The sequence below is a fragment of the Artemia franciscana genome, chromosome 4, assembly GCF_032884065.1.
Source record: "Artemia franciscana chromosome 4, ASM3288406v1, whole genome shotgun sequence".
Lineage (NCBI taxonomy): Eukaryota > Metazoa > Arthropoda > Branchiopoda > Anostraca > Artemiidae > Artemia > Artemia franciscana.
The window spans coordinates 38,247,641-38,260,584 of record NC_088866.1 but is presented as its reverse complement, the minus strand read 5'-3'; the positions used below and the strand labels follow the sequence as shown (position 1 = coordinate 38,260,584).

The 12,944-nt window shown below is 32.8% G+C and overlaps 1 protein-coding gene across 2 annotated transcripts in view; it reads right to left on the bottom strand.

Annotated features, from left to right (window-relative positions):
* Positions 1–12,944, bottom strand: part of LOC136026396 (GRAM domain-containing protein 4-like) — a 107,000-nt gene that overhangs the window by 18,563 nt on the left and 75,493 nt on the right. For both annotated transcript variants that reach the window (XM_065702950.1, XM_065702951.1), the window contains exons 6-7: positions 10,804–11,050; positions 3,840–4,012 (exon numbers count right to left, since the gene is read on the bottom strand). In XM_065702950.1, the coding sequence (XP_065559022.1) occupies positions 3,840–4,012; positions 10,804–11,050 (420 nt within the window). The remainder of the gene's footprint in view (positions 1–3,839; positions 4,013–10,803; positions 11,051–12,944) is intronic.

The window sequence follows — 12,944 nt, the reverse complement described above, 5'->3', positions numbered from 1 at the left end:
ATCAATATCTGGAAATAATTCTGCAAAACTGCAATCGTGTATAAAGCATTTTTTCATAGTTTCAGGGGGATCAGTTCTATTTCTGGGAACCAAACCTAACCTAACGTGTCATCATCAAATCTGGCATTAAATTGAAAAAGTTTACTGGCAACGCTGACTAAATCTAAAGAGAAAAAAAGGTATTGTAGACATTCCCCGGTGAATATCCGAAATATCTTTTTTTTTCTCCTTGAATTTAGTCCGCGCTGCCAGGCAACTTTTTCAATTTAATGCAAGGTTTGATGATGACAGGCTAGGTTAGATTGAGTTTGGTTAGGCTGGTTTAGCTTAGGTTTTCAATCCATTTATGATATTTATAACCAAATTCAACCTAATCTAACCTAAAATAATCTAACTTAACCTACCTTTAACTTATACTATCATAGCTTGCACAAGACTGAAAAACCTGACTCGCAAAGTTAATTGAATCCAAGCAGAGAAAGAGGAAATTTGGACATTCACCGATGAATGTCGACATTAACCAGATTTAGGATATTCACGGTTACACACACACACATATATATATATATATATATATATATATATATATATATATATATATATATATATATATATATATATATATATATATATATATATATATATATATATATATATATATATATATCTATATATATAAAAATAAGTTGTCTGTGTGTGGATCTGTGGATGGATCAAACTAAAAAGAAAAAAAAAATAAAAAAGCTAAAAAACTAAAAAAAACTAAAAAAAGGTAAAAATCTAATAACTAAAAAAAAACTGAAAAAAATAAAAAAAGGCAAAAACTACAAAAAAATAAAAACTAATAAAAAAACTAAAAAAGCTAAAAAACTAAAAAAACTAAAAAAAACTAAAAAAAGGTAAAAAACTAAAAAAAACTAAAAACTAAAAAAGAAAAAAACTAAAAAAAAGGAAAAAACTGAAAAATAAAAGAGAAAAAGAAAACTAAAAAAATATGAATAAATATATATAAAAATAAGTTGTTTGTGGGTTATGTCTGTCTGTCTGTCTGTCGAGTGACGTCGTGTTTGTCCGCATATGACGTCTGAATTATTTCACACTAATACAAAAGAAGAAAAAAAACTAAAAAAGGTAAAAACTACAAAAAAAACTAAAAAGAAAAAAAACTAAAAAAGCTAAAAAACTAAAAAAACTAAAAAAAGGTAAAAAACTAAAAACTAAAAAAAACTGAAAAAACTAAAAAAAGGCAAAAACTAAAAAAAAACTAAAAACTAATAAAAAAACTAAAAAAGCTAAAAAACTAAAAAACTAAAAAAACTAAAAAAAGGTAAAAAACAAAAAAAAACTAAAAACTAAAAAAGAAAAAACTAAAAAAAGGAAAAAACTGAAAAATAAGAGAAAAAGAAAACTAAAAAAATATTAATAAATATAAAAAATTCTATATATATAAAAATAAGTTGTCTGTGTGTGGATCTGTGGATGGATCAGGTGACGTCATGTTTGTTCGCATATGACGTCTGAATTATTTCACACTAATACAAAAGAAGAAAAAAACTAAAAAAGGTAAAAACTACAAAAAAAACTAAAAAGAAAAAAAAACTAAAAAAGCTAAAAAACTAAAAAAAACTAAAAAAAGGTAAAAATCTAATAACTAAAAAAAACTGAAAAAAATAACAAAAGGCAAAAACTACAAAAAAATAAAAACTAATAAAAAAACTAAAAAAGCTAAAAAACTAAAAAAACTAAAAAAAACTAAAAAAAGGTAAAAAACTAAAAAAAACTAAAAACTAAAAAAGAAAAAAAAACTAAAAAAAAGGAAAAAACTGAAAAATAAAAGAGAAAAAGAAAACTAAAAAAATATGAATAAATATATATAAAAATAAGTTGTTTGTGGGATATGTCTGTCTGTCTGTCTGTCTGTCGAGTGACGTCGTGTTTGTCCGCATATGACGTCTGAATTATTTCACACTAATACAAAAGAAGAAAAAAAACTAAAAAAGGTAAAAACTACAAAAAAAACTAAAAAGAAAAAAAACTAAAAAAGCTAAAAAACTAAAAAAACTAAAAAAAGGTAAAAAACTAAAAACTAAAAAAAAACTGAAAAAACTAAAAAAAGGCAAAAACTAAAAAAAAACTAAAAACTAATAAAAAAACTAAAAAAGCTAAAAAACTAAAAAAACTAAAAAAACTAAAAAAAGGTAAAAAACAAAAAAAAACTAAAAACTAAAAAAGAAAAAACTAAAAAAAAGGAAAAAACTGAAAAATAAGAGAAAAAGAAAACTAAAAAAATATTAATAAATATAAAAAATATAAATATAAATATAATATAAATTAGCAATCAACAAAGCACCGAGACACAAATGACGACCGGGACACAGGGAGTATAAATGACGACCAGGACATAAGTAAAAAAAAAAACTAAAAAAACTAAAAAAATGGTAAAAACTACAAAAAAACTAAAAACTAATAAAAAAACTAAAAAATCTAAAAATCTAAATAAACTAAAAAAGAAAAAAAAGAAAAAAGGAAAAAAATAAAGAAGAAAAACAAAACTAAAAAACGAATGTATATACAGACCGGGACACCGGGATACAAATGACGACCGGGACACAGGGAATATAAATGACGACCGGGACACAGGGACACAACTACAATGGGGACGCCGGGGGGCACAGGGGGATATAAATGACGACCGGGACACAAGGAATATAAATGACACCCGGGACACTCAAAGAGAAATCACAGACTGGAACACCGGGACTCAAATGACGACCGGGACACAGGGAATATAAATGACGACCGGGACACAGGGACATAACTACAAAGGGGACGCCGGGGTGCACAGGGGGATATATAAATGACGATGGCGACTCAGGGAATGGTCGATTAGCAATCACCATCAACAAAGCTCAAGGGCAATCATTAGAATCATGAGGTATAGATCTGAATACGGATTGTTTTTCCCATGGACAATTATATGTTGCATGTTCAAGAGTCGGTAAACCTGACAATCTATTTATATGCACAGACAATGGGACAGCGAAGAATGTTGTATATTCGCAAGTTTTACGTAGTTAAAACATATATATATATATATATATATATATATATATATATATATATATATATATATATATATATATATATATATATATATATATATCTATACTCACAGGTGGGACACAGGGACATGGGACAGGTGGGACATCACAGGTGGGACATGGGACAGGGACACTCAAAGAGAGATTACAGACTGGGATACCGGGACACAAATGACGACCGGGACACAGGGAATATAAATGACGACCAGGACACAGGGACACAACTACAACGGGGACGCCGGGGGGCACAGGGGGATATATAAATGACGACAGGAACACAGGGAATGTTCGATTAGCAGTCACCATCAACAAAGCTCAAGGGCAATCGTTAGAAAAATGCTATATATATATATATATATATATATATATATATATATATATATATATATATATATATATATATATATATATATATATATATATATATCTATATTCACAGGTGGGACATAGGGACACAACTACAATGGCGCGTAACTAATATGGCGCGTAACGACTTACGCGCGCGGGGGGGCTTGGGGGGGGGGGGGCGCGAAGCGCCCCCACCAACTAGGTGTTGGGGTGGCGCGAAGCGCCACCCCAACAGCTAGTATATATATATATATATATACAGTACAATTTGGTGATAAATATCACTATAAAAATCAATGGTTCCCCTGGACACGGAGAAAATGTGTCGTGGCAAAAACATTTGGCAGAAGGTTTCTGAAGTCCGGTGACGTTATTACATGTCTTACTTACTGATTTGTGACGAACATACGGCCAGTTTTGAATGCGGACGTGACTGATCGATCTCTTCGAAGAAGACTACATCGAACTCCATTAGTCCAGTATTCCAGTGGCTTTTCGCATGGAGGTAATTTGAAAATTTGCCAAAATGTTCGGCTGCTCATTTCATTATTGTTCTGAGGACCCTTAAAAAATTCATTTCTATTTTAGAAAAAGTATGATTTTTAAATTAGATCTGAAGCTTTTTATATTTGGGCCATGAACGCCAAATAATGTAGATTTTTTTTGTGCTAGGGATTTCGCGCAAATTTGGAGTAAATAATCTGTTTATTCTGTCAACAAAAAGAGCCCGGTTTATTGGCTTCGTCCCTCGCAAACAAGGTTTTTGCTCCATTCCAATTTCGAAAATAAATTCCTTCTGCGATTGGTTACGTATCCAAGTTTTTCAACCTTGTAAATAGATGAATTGTAAATTGCCAAACATGCAGCTTTTACCGACATTTCTGATAACCAACCAAATACTCCAGTTCAAAAGCACGAACACGGACTAGAAGACAAACTTTAAATGACCTTGTACAAACGGTTGAATTGTGTATCATGAAAGTAAATGCAGCGCTGACCTGTACAAACAAATGTTAACACAAATTGTTTGATCGTGCGTGGGCCACATGCAATAAATTGTACGTGACCTGATTCCACTCAGCAACTCTACTAGTTAGATATTTTGGGGACAACAGCATACCTTTCCCATGTTGATCTTCTCGCTTTAAACATAGTTCTATTTGCTCGTATAGTCAAGATATTTTGGAGAAAGCGTGACGGAATAAGTTTCATTTAGTTTCGAAATCTATGAATGAGGGTTAGAAAAGGTTAGAGCAAGCTTGGGAAGGAATGCTTAATACCTGAAAAGATATCTAAGCGACACATTAACCTTGAACTTGCAAAATTGAAAAAAAAGCTATGCATAATATACGGAACTAAAAAGCTGCTCAAAATTGGATTTCGTTCGTGACCTCAAACTTCAGATAGATTAAAGACTGGCGATTTTTTGCTAACTTTTAGGAGCTGTTGCGCTATACGACTCAAACTTCAACCGTTGGATCTACACTCCAAATTTAGAAAAAAAAACTTCGAACAAATAAAAATTATGGCCACTGGCTGTGAATTGCTTCATTTTTTATTGTAAAGCTTCGAGGATTCTTTTTTTCATGTTGCTGTTTGCGCTGTACTGAAAACTACAATGCAACAAATACTCAGTTGATTTACCGACAAAATGCTTTTTCAATTTTCTAAAACATTTACGGCTTTTACTCACCTCACTATTGAAAATTAACACTACCTCCCTCCATTCACTTTGCTCATTACCATCGGAAGCTAGGGTTTTCAGCCGTCGCACCTTTACCATCATGGCCTTACATTTCCAGTTTTCTGACCGGCCGTCTCTGGCCTCATGCTGCTTGTCCACTCCCATTTATGGAGAATTCTATCCGGACTAACCTCTTGCTTGAGTTAATTTCTTTCTTTTTTTTAGGTTTTAATATCACTATTTGTAAACTTTGTTTTTAAAAACTAATTTCTCAAAGAATTTACGTTTAACGTTCGTTGTTGTAATATATCAAGATGCTGCATTATCTTAGAAGGGCGGGATTTCATCAGTAGGAGGCAAATACATAAAGTGCAAGGAATCTTTGCAGAGGGAACGTAATTAGCACTTCATGGCGGCCTGGTGGCCTAAGACCACATTTCATGGCGGCCTGAAATATATAAATGATGGTCCTGCACTGCCAGAAAAAAAGTAATTCTTTGTAATTGCGTTGTTTGCGTTTTTCATGTGTTGCGCTGTTTTAGGCCAATGTTACTTTTTAAGAGTTTTTTGATAGCATTGTAGTTACTAAATTTCAATTTCTTATTAGACTTCCTTTTTGTGCTTGATGGCGGATCTAAAGGCCATTTTGTATAGCGTCATGCCAGCGTGCATTGACAAGGTGATATCACAGCTAAAGCTCTTTCCAAAAATTGTTTATGCGAGGAGCTGTAAATACCCTAGATGTGTGACTTGCTAACAAATAAACAAAAAACAATGTTGTGATAATCAAAGCAATATAAAAAATGGAACTGTATTGACGGTAACTTGTAACTTTCCTTGGTTAGTAGAATTACTAAATTTTCCAAAAAAGACGGACATGTCAACTTTAGACATGTCGGAATTTATTTTTACTGCTACGAAATAATAACAACTTTAAGCCATATGAAGCTAATACTGCTAAGGACGCTCTTCCTCCGCCCACAATTCAGAATCATCTTCTCTCATACCTATTGCGTAGCTTCTGCTTCTTTAAAGCTTTTATTAAAGCTTTTTCCAGCCTCGCTCATGGATGTCCTGTATTTTTTTTTCCCAGCTGGATATACCTTCCTTCATCCACAAACCGCAGACTCTTGATTTTTTTAAAATTATAGAATAAGACTTTGAGATCGAGCGACACTCTAAAACAACCTTTTCTTATATGAAATGGCTCTAATCAGTGTATAAAATTATCTTCTAGACCTGTGGTTGGCATCCTGTGGCTTGCGAGGTGTATGCGGCTCTATTGCCATTTAAGTTTGGCTATTAAGATATTGTTTGTCATTCTGATTATGCGTGTTCTACAGCCAACATGAGCTGCAAAAACAGTATAAACATGTTAAAAGCTCTGTTCCGTAACCTATCAACTTAAATTTGGAAATTATATGGTATTGTAAAAAGGTATAAGGTATGAGTATTTGAAATATAAACTAATTTGGAATTCGAAAGGTGTCTCTCTTTTAGAGTGTTTTTCGTAAGAAGTTTGGTCTACGTAGTAAATACTGCATAAGTTTTCATTAATAATATTTTATACGTCATCTGCGGAAGTTTAATAGACTTGTTTAAGTCATAAAAAGGTTATTTGGATCTTTGTCAAACAGTTCGTGGTAACGAACTGTAATAAGGAGTGACCCGGCTCAATAGTAACCAAAACTCTAAAAAACGGAATGTTGATACCAATAGTTACATCAAAAGAATTGAATTTTAATGCTGATTTCAAATATATAAGTTTCATCAAGTTTAGTCCTACCCATCAGAAGTTACGAGCCTGAGAAAATTTGCCCTATTTTAGAAAATAGGGGGAAACACCCCCTAAAAGTCATAGAATCTTAACGAAAATCACACCATCAGAGGGAAAAGCCCCTCAAAAGGCCTTTCCTCTTCGACGCCCCGCTCTTTACGCTAAAGGTTTTTACTGGTTTAAGAGGTAGAGTTAAGAGAAAGAGTCAAACTTTAGCGTAAAGAGCGGGGCGTTGAAGAGGAAAAGCCCCTTTCATATACGGAGTAATCTAAATATATAAAAATAATCTATATATATATAAATAAGTTGTTTGTGTGTGTCTGCTGACTGACGTCATGTTTGTCGACTGTCAACTGACGTCATGTTTGTCGACTGACGTCATTATAAGGATTGAGGATTATGCCTTCGTGAAGTTGTTCGTCGACTGACAACATATTTATCGACTGACGAAATTACAGACCGGGACACCGGGACACATATGATGACCGGGACACCGGGACACAGGGAATATAAATGACGACCGGGACACTCAAAGAGAAATTACAGACTGGGACACCGGGACACAAATAACAACCGGGACACAGGGAATATAAATGACGACCGGGACAGAGGGACACAACTACAACGGGGACGCCGGGGGGCATAGGGAGGATATATAAATGACGACCGGGATGTTTAAGAGTCGGTAAACCTGACAATCCCGGGACACAAATGAAGACCGGGACACAGGGAATATAAATGACAACCGGGACACTCAAGGAGAAATTACAGACTGGGACACAGGGACACAAATGACGACCGGGACACAGGGAATATAAATGACAACCGGGAAACTCAAAGAAAAATTACAGACTGGGACACCGGGACACAAATGAAGACTGGGACACAGGGAATATAAATGATATAAATGACGACCGGGACACAAGGACAAAACTACAACGGGGACGCCGGGGGGCACAGGGGGGATATATAAATGACGACAGGGACACAGGGAATGTTCGATTAACAATCACCATCAACAAAGCTCAAGGGCAATCATTAGAATAATGAGGTATAGATCTGAATACGGATTGTTTTTCCCATGGACAATTATATGTTGCATGTTCAAGAGTCGGTAAACCTGACAATCTATTTATATGCACAGACAATGGGGCAGCGAAGAATGTTGTATATTCGCAAGTTTTACGTAGTTAAAAACATATATATATATATATATATACTAGCTGTTGGGGTGGCGCTTAGTTTTTACCTTTTTTAGTTTTTTTTCTTCTTTTGTATTAGTGTGAAATAATTCAGACGTCATATGCGGACAAACACGACGTCACTCGACAGACAGACAGACAGACATAACCCACAAACAACTTATTTTTATATATATTTATTCATATTTTTTAGTTTTCGCTTTCTCTTTTATTTTTCAGTTTTTTCCTTTTTTTTAGTTTTTTTCTTTTTTAGTTTTTAGTTTTTTTTAGTTTTTTACCTTTTTTTAGTTTTTTTTAGTTTTTTTAGTTTTTTAGCTTTTTTAGTTTTTTTATTAGTTTTTATTTTTTTTGTAGTTTTTGCCTTTTTTTTATTTTTTTCAGTTTTTTTGTAGTTATTAGATTTTTACCTTTTTTTAGTTTTTTTTAGTTTTTTAGCTTTTTTAGTTTTTTTTTCTTTTTAGTTTTTTTTGTAGTTTTTACCTTTTTTAGTTTTTTTCTTCTTTTGTATTAGTGTGAAATAATTCAGACGTCATATGCGAACAAACATGACGTCACCTGATCCATCCACAGATCCACAGACAACTTATTTTTATATATATATATATATATATATATATATATATATATATATATATATATATATATATATATATATATATATATATATATATATATATATATATATATATATATATATCTATACTCACAGGTGGGACACAGGGACATGGGACACGTGGGACATCACAGGTGGGACATGGGACAGGGACACTCAAAGAGAGATTACAGACTGGGATACCGGGACACAAATGACGACCGGGACACAGGGAATATAAATGACGACCAGGACACAGGGATACAACTACAACGGGGACGCCGGGGGCACAGGGGGATATATAAATGACGACGGGAACACAGGGAATGTTCGATTAGCAGTCACCATCAACAAAGCTCAAGGGCAATCGTTAGAAAAATGCAGTATAGATCTGAATACGGATTGTTTTCCCATGGACAATTATTATGAAACCTGACAATCTATTTATGTGAACAGACAATGGGACAGCAAAGAATGTTGTATATTTGCATGTTTTACGTAGTTAAATATATATATATATATATATATATATATATATATATATATATATATATATATATATATATATATATATATATATATATATATATATATATATATATATATATATATATATATATATATATATATACATATATATATATGAAACCTGACAATCTATTTATGTGGACAGACAATGGGACAGCAAAGAATGTTGTATATTTGCATGTTTTACGTAGTTAAATATATATATATATATATATATATATATATATATATATATATATATATATATATATATATATATATATATATATATATATATATATTCAAAGGTGGGACACAGGGACACAACTACAATGGCGTGTAACTAATATGGCGCGTAACGACTTAAGCGCGCGGGGGGCCTGGGGGGGGCGTGAAGCGCCCCCACCAACTAGGTGTTTCATATAAGGAGGTATGCGCATATTGCCTTTTCGTCACTTGTACATCCCCCTCATCAAGTCCTGAAAGGTTCCACTTAATATTCTTAAGCCATTCATAAAATTAAAAATCTTTATTTCGATCTGAATGTTTCTATTTCTCATAATATCAGAAAAAAAAACTTTATAACCCAGATTACCGAAAAAAATGAATTTAATTCAAAGAAGATGCCTACAGTATACTGAAATGCTGCAGTATTGAACTAGCTGTCAAAGGGATTACACCTGTTTGAACTTTTGAAATGTTTGAACTTGATTCCTTAGCCATGAATTAATTCAGTGACTACAGAAATTGTGCAATCTGATACTTGGATTTATCACACAACCAGATTTTTGGAGTTTTGAATTGAGAAAATTAGATACGATGGCCAAGTGTGGTGTGTATAGAAAATTGGATATAATTTGCCTGCGCGTTAATTACACTTTTTAGTGTAGAGAAGGATTAGCAGTTGGGCCGACCTCGCACAGTTTGGACTGATTGTTCACTTGGATACATTAGTGAGGCTCGGCCCTCACGGAAAGATAAGTTTCTTTCACTTTATAATCTTTCATTTACTAGGCATGAATCCTGCGAACATTAAAATCGGTGATTTATTCCTAGCCAAATTTGCGGGCTATCCCCTCTGGCCAATTCGAATCCTAGAGGTAATGACGACGAATACCGGAGACTGCAAATTTGCTGTTTTTTGCTACGGCAAAAAAAGAGACTGTTCCCTCTTCAACGCCCTGCTCCTTGTGCTAAAGTTTGACTCTTTCTCTCAACTCTAATTTTTAAAACATTAAAAACTTTAGCGTAAAGAGTAGGACGTTGAAGAGGGAACAGCCCCTTTCATATACGGGGTAATTTCTGTTAGTTTTAAGTTTTAATGTTGCTTCTTACTTTCAGTTAAAAAAACTTGTTTTTTTATTTAATAACGACAAGGCTACGAATCAGTGTTTTAAACAGTTTCGCAAAAAATTTGGCATATAAGCATATGCCAAAAAAACTTTTCAGTTATGGATATAATGAAAAATTGGCTTATTTTTTCTCAATTAGTCTAGCAGTTATTGTTTAAAAACGAATATTGCTTTTGAGTAAGACATGTGGCATTTTAATGATTAAATAAATATGATGAGATTTCTTTTCCTCCGTCTTACCTCCTTGCGCTCCTTTGACAAGTCAGCATCAGTTGGCAAGGAATTCCAAAATTGGTTGGATGTATCAAATCTAGCTCTCAGTTTGGGGAAGCGTGTAAACAAATAATCCACTAGGAACACTTTTAAACTGACGCACACTGCTAATGACTTGAGAATAAATATTGATGAAATCATGGAACTTAACACAAGGATACCGAGGGATGTTAAAAAGACTTGCTTTGTTGATGAATGGTTCCAAAGTAACAAACTGAAAAAAAAAGTTGTAAATAGCTTATTACAAGGAAATTATTGTAAAATATTTGGAAACACTAAAATTTCCAACGAAAATTTTCTAAAAATTTTAAAATAGATTATTTTAGACTATTGTAAAAAAGAAACGGTACTTATGTATTATTCAGAACACACTCAGTAAGTGAAGTTAGGCTCTTGGGTGAAACAAACAACAGCCAGTGTAACAATAGGCACTGTTTGAAAAAAGTCAATTTGCGTTTAAATACGTAGTTTGCTGATAGTAGATTACTATTTATATGGTAATTTTACAATTTTCCAAACAAATTATTATATTTTCATTATATTTTGTTTTATTTCATTAGCTTTATCAAAAGTTTGGCCTATGTATTTAGACATTAGGTGTGGTGGTGGTGTGCGTTATATCAAATACCTAACTTAACCTAACCTAACCACCTCTGTGTATAAAATATTTAATTGAAATGTACCTGCATCGTAGTTCGTTTAACAAAAGAACCTAACTTCACTTATTGAGTGTGTTCTGAATAATACACAAGTACCAAAGAAACACTCGAAAATATTTTTGCTGACAGTTTTTGTAAACTGCTATTTTTATCAGTAGTCGGTCGAATATTATGACTTTTGGTTGGGAAAAATCCTAAGATGTTCTATGCTCTATCACCCCATCCTTGTAGCATAGGGATAAGTGATCAAAAATTAAATAAGGTATTTAATTTCATGCATTTTACGAATCACATATTCGCAAAATCTAAGATATATTATTAATTGTCAATCATTATTTAATCAATGCATATAATTCACAAAAAGTTTGAGAGGAGAAGGGCAAAAATTTATTTTTAAAATATAGGAAAGGGGAAATTTGTCATATTTTTCAATTCATCCAATGAAAATGTCAAAAATAGCATTCTTAAGTAAAAAAAACCCAAAGATATATTTTTTTCAAAATCTAAGGGTATATGCCCGCTGTTTTTCCTCCGATTCACACCACTGTGTATCTCCTGTCTTTTGCTAGTTTTTATTTTCATTTTATTAACGTATCGCAATGACCTTTAGAAAAAGAATTTTGAACTCTTTTAAACTCATGCTGATGCTCATTATGAACGTAATTAAAAATAAGTACACAATTTTTCTTTCTCACACTCTTGTAAAACTTTATAAATTTGCCCCTATTGCAAATAAGCTGCAATACCATTTTTGGTTAAAAGAAAAAAAGCTTTGAAGTTGAAAATAATACTAAATAACACAATACACAGTATTTCAAGGGTCTATTGAAAAAGAAAGGCAGAACATAACCCTAAGTTTCTCTCTAAGTAACAAAAAAAAAAAAATCTTTTCTGTCTCAAATTACTTGTGTTTGCATTTTATCAAAACGTGTTAAGTTAAAAAGTAAAATTCTACACGAGAAGAAGGAGAAACAAGCTCAGAAACAAGAAAACATGGCATTTAGGCTATTTGAAAGCTGACATCAACCCATTTTTCTTCTTTTTGTGGTTTTCTAGGAAGGAATTCCTTGAGGATATTATAAACCAGGTAATGCTTCATATTGCAAACATTTTTTGATCCAAGGAAAGAAATAAAAATCAGAGGCGGTGCTTTAGCCTTGCCCGTAGAAAAGATCTAGAAGCCTTCAATGAATTGTTCACTTCCCCCCCACACCCCACCCGCAGATCCACGTTGTATAGAATATGGAAAGGATGGTCTTGAAAACATCGGAGGGGGGCTCATTCAATTGGAAATTGAATATTCTAGTGTATTTTTTAAGAGTCAAAAGTGATTCGAAAGTCGTCTGATCAAATTTTGAAATGGCAATTTTTTCAAGATAGTTTTAAGGCCAAACAACTAAACCTCAGGGGATTCCATGACCCTGGAAGCCCCTAGGGTAAGGGCTGTAA